This window comes from Trachymyrmex septentrionalis, unplaced genomic scaffold (assembly GCF_001594115.1).
Source record: "Trachymyrmex septentrionalis isolate Tsep2-gDNA-1 unplaced genomic scaffold, Tsep1.0 scaffold60, whole genome shotgun sequence".
NCBI classification, from domain to species: domain Eukaryota; kingdom Metazoa; phylum Arthropoda; class Insecta; order Hymenoptera; family Formicidae; genus Trachymyrmex; species Trachymyrmex septentrionalis.
The window spans coordinates 6,342,588-6,345,722 of NW_017305779.1; the positions used below are offsets into that span (position 1 = coordinate 6,342,588).

Here is a 3,135-nt window from a genome sequence, read left to right on the forward strand (position 1 = left end):
CCTTTTTAATTTTGTTATTTGATTTTAGAATGCTAGAATTACTTTCGCACTTTTATATAGAGTAAGTTATTACCTTTTGTATAAACTATTCTTTTGGACCCTTTAATTCCTCGTTTCGACAACATTGATTGAAATATAAATCGGAAAATCTTCTTATGTTAAAATTCGATTCCATTAAAACGAATTTCATCTGTTTAATTGTAAGTTGCTTCCAAGATTAGGAAATCACAGCTTGACCGACCCTAAAGATCAATCGACCTTCGTAGCTGGTCATGATCGACGATTGCATAGTAAACAGACGCGGAATGCCGCAGGACGTCGACGAGGAGGAGAGGAGGCGATGGAGACCTCGACGAGCGTGTCGCCGAAGGCGTCCTAGAGGGAAGAGGATCGTTTTTCTATTTTGGGCTCGTGTCTCTCGATGACGTCACACGGACGAAAATATCGTACGGTTAGGGAGGTGCAGTCCGCCTGTTGCGCGTCCAGGTCTCGATCTTTCCCGGACTCGCGCAAAAATTCTCGACCCCGTCGCGACCCCGCGGTAGTCTCTCTAGTTGAACAAGAGAACGGGAGAAAAAGAAACGCAAGGAATCGCGGCAATCGGTTGCCGTCGCGGTATCGCACGCTTCGAGGATCTTTCTCCGAGAAGGTGTAGCCGCGATCGGAAACTCCCTGATTCCAAGACTCGCGAGAAGAATCCAAGATCGCGCCAGAGATCTCGCCCACGCGTGATCCCCCACCTATCGGAGTCCTATCGGTCCAGGAATCTGTCAGTGGCGCATCGTGTACTCGGGAGGATCGTTTTTGGAGAACAGCGCGAACGAGTCGGCACCACACGAGAGAGCGTGAATCACATCGCCGCCCGTTCAACAAGATCGACGTATCGCGACAGCGTTGTTAGGGGTAGGAGTAAGATCATCCCCCTCACTGCAGTGAGAGAGGACGCTGAACAGGATGCCCGGCGCCGGTGGTCAGCCACCGCAAAGGACCACCTTTCGACCGCCCTGGGTTAAGGATGGCCCGAATCCGTTGCCCATGCCCACCGCGCCCTGGACCCTCAATTCCCGTAGAGACTCTAAGCCGAAAACTGAGGAAGTTCCGGCCTTCGCCCAAGTCACCTTGAAGGTTGGTGGAAAATTTCAAAGGGTTGATGATAATATCTTTTCTTTCACGATATAATCGCGAGATGAGTTGCTCTCAGAGAAATTCTCGTCTCTCTTTTTAGAAACTTTTTGGAACAGCTTCGTTGTCGAAGAAAATGTCGAATCATTCTAATAGCTCTACGAAATACTTTATTATTTTGCGATGGATTTCTGGAGTTAAACTTTTTCGAGTCTTCGTAAAATGGTAAAAAAAATTGAAAGTAGGGAATTATTCGTAATAATTTTATAATCAAATAATAGTATTTTAAAATATGTTAAATATTGGCTGGTTCATCTAATTTATGTATAAATTATGAAATGATAATTAATTGAGACTACTCTACCGCATTTGAAGAAAGCAACAGATTTATTCAAACACGAAAATCGCAGCTTCCATTTGCTCTTGACTAACATGTTTGACTAACATGTTTTGTTTCTAACAAAGATAGAAGTTATATATGCAACTTTCGCAGTCTTTTTCCATTCAGGTATTAGGTTTCAAAGTCAGCGGACTTTGCTGTACTGACCATGATATTAATAGCTGGCGTGGGTGTCTTGCAACGAGTAAGCGTGATAAACATTTCGGGTGGCACGAAGTTCCACCCGATCTGTTGTATGCAAACAGTACACTTTGATAGTCTATCCCGATTTATAAACTCAACAGTATTTCATAAGTTCTTTGCAGAAAAATTTACGATAAATTAAACAAAACATCTCCGTCATTACAGGGAAAGTGATCAAATTCAATATTAATTTCCGAAATGTGATTCTCTATCAAATGATTGAATTGTTGCAAGTTATAGAGCGTGCAAAAACGCGTTTGCTCTGAAATTATACATATAATCTTTGAAGATATTTCATGAGAATTTGATGTGGAAATTATACGTCTAAGATTACATTATTTATTAATTTTCTTCTGCGCATTCATTTGAAAAAATTCTCAGGATTACTTTCAATCTCCTGGCGACAGGCCACGTAAAATCGCAAGATTGTTATCCAATACGCAATCCGCGCGAAATATGCGACGCGCGAAATTATGATTATGTGTGAAGATTTTGCGCAGCCTAATATTATGTTACTATATCGTTGACCATTTTGGATACGTTTTAGGTCATGAAAAGAACAGATTAAATTTAGATTCATCATTAGTCGAGATTTGTTTCATTATATTAATTGCACAATTCTTTATTAAATTTTATCATCGCGAATAAAGAATTATTTACAAGTTTTCGGATTATCTTTTTCAATTCTTGATTTAATAATTTTTTATTTAATTTTACATCATCTCTCTATATCGTTGTTCATAATTTATATGTAATTGTTAATATACAATATCATTTATAAGTTTAATAACGATAATTATAAATTTAAGATATGAGCATTTATTAATCGCAATTAATCGGATCATTGTATAATAGTTACAACGACAAAATAGAAAACATTATTCGAAAAATTGCGGAGTATCGCAAGTAGTTCATGGCCGTTCGTTAAAGTCTTCAGACATGCTGCACGTGTTTGTCAATTGCGATTTCGTTTTCCTGACGCGAAGGAAAGTGAGATTCGTCGTACGCGTGCCCGCATATAAGCCTCTGGGTCACGATTATTTAAAGAACACGCGTTTCTATTTCAAATGGCTTACACCAACTGTGTCTTCCGCCAGTTTCTTAACGCGTTTATACCGCGATTTCACTTGGAACATACTCGAAAATTGCGAACGCAACGTCACAGATATACGTTGAAAACGGATTTCGCGGATGAGTAATGTTTTTTGGCTGAACAATTTTCACGAAAACACAAGAGAAGATAATAGATTCCTAGTCGAGAGTAGCCTAAAAATTTAACGGCGATTTTATGAGAATTTTAATTTAAAAGGTGGAAACTCTGCTTCGATAACGATCGAATCATAACGTGATCTCAACTTCAATGTGAATTATTTAAAGCCAGCAGAATGAACTCTTCGAGACTTGCCAAGAAAGTTCTTTCGATCTCTTTC

General features: G+C 39.5%; 1 protein-coding gene across 1 annotated transcript in view; it reads left to right on the top strand.

Annotated features, from left to right (window-relative positions):
- Positions 1–465: 465 nt before the first annotated feature.
- LOC108752625 (DNA ligase 1-like) overlaps positions 466–3,135 on the top strand; it is a 7,905-nt gene continuing 5,235 nt past the window's right edge. The window contains exon 1 of the mRNA XM_018493593.1: positions 466–1,125. Coding sequence (XP_018349095.1) covers positions 955–1,125 — 171 coding nt within the window. The 5' untranslated portion in view covers positions 466–954. The remainder of the gene's footprint in view (positions 1,126–3,135) is intronic.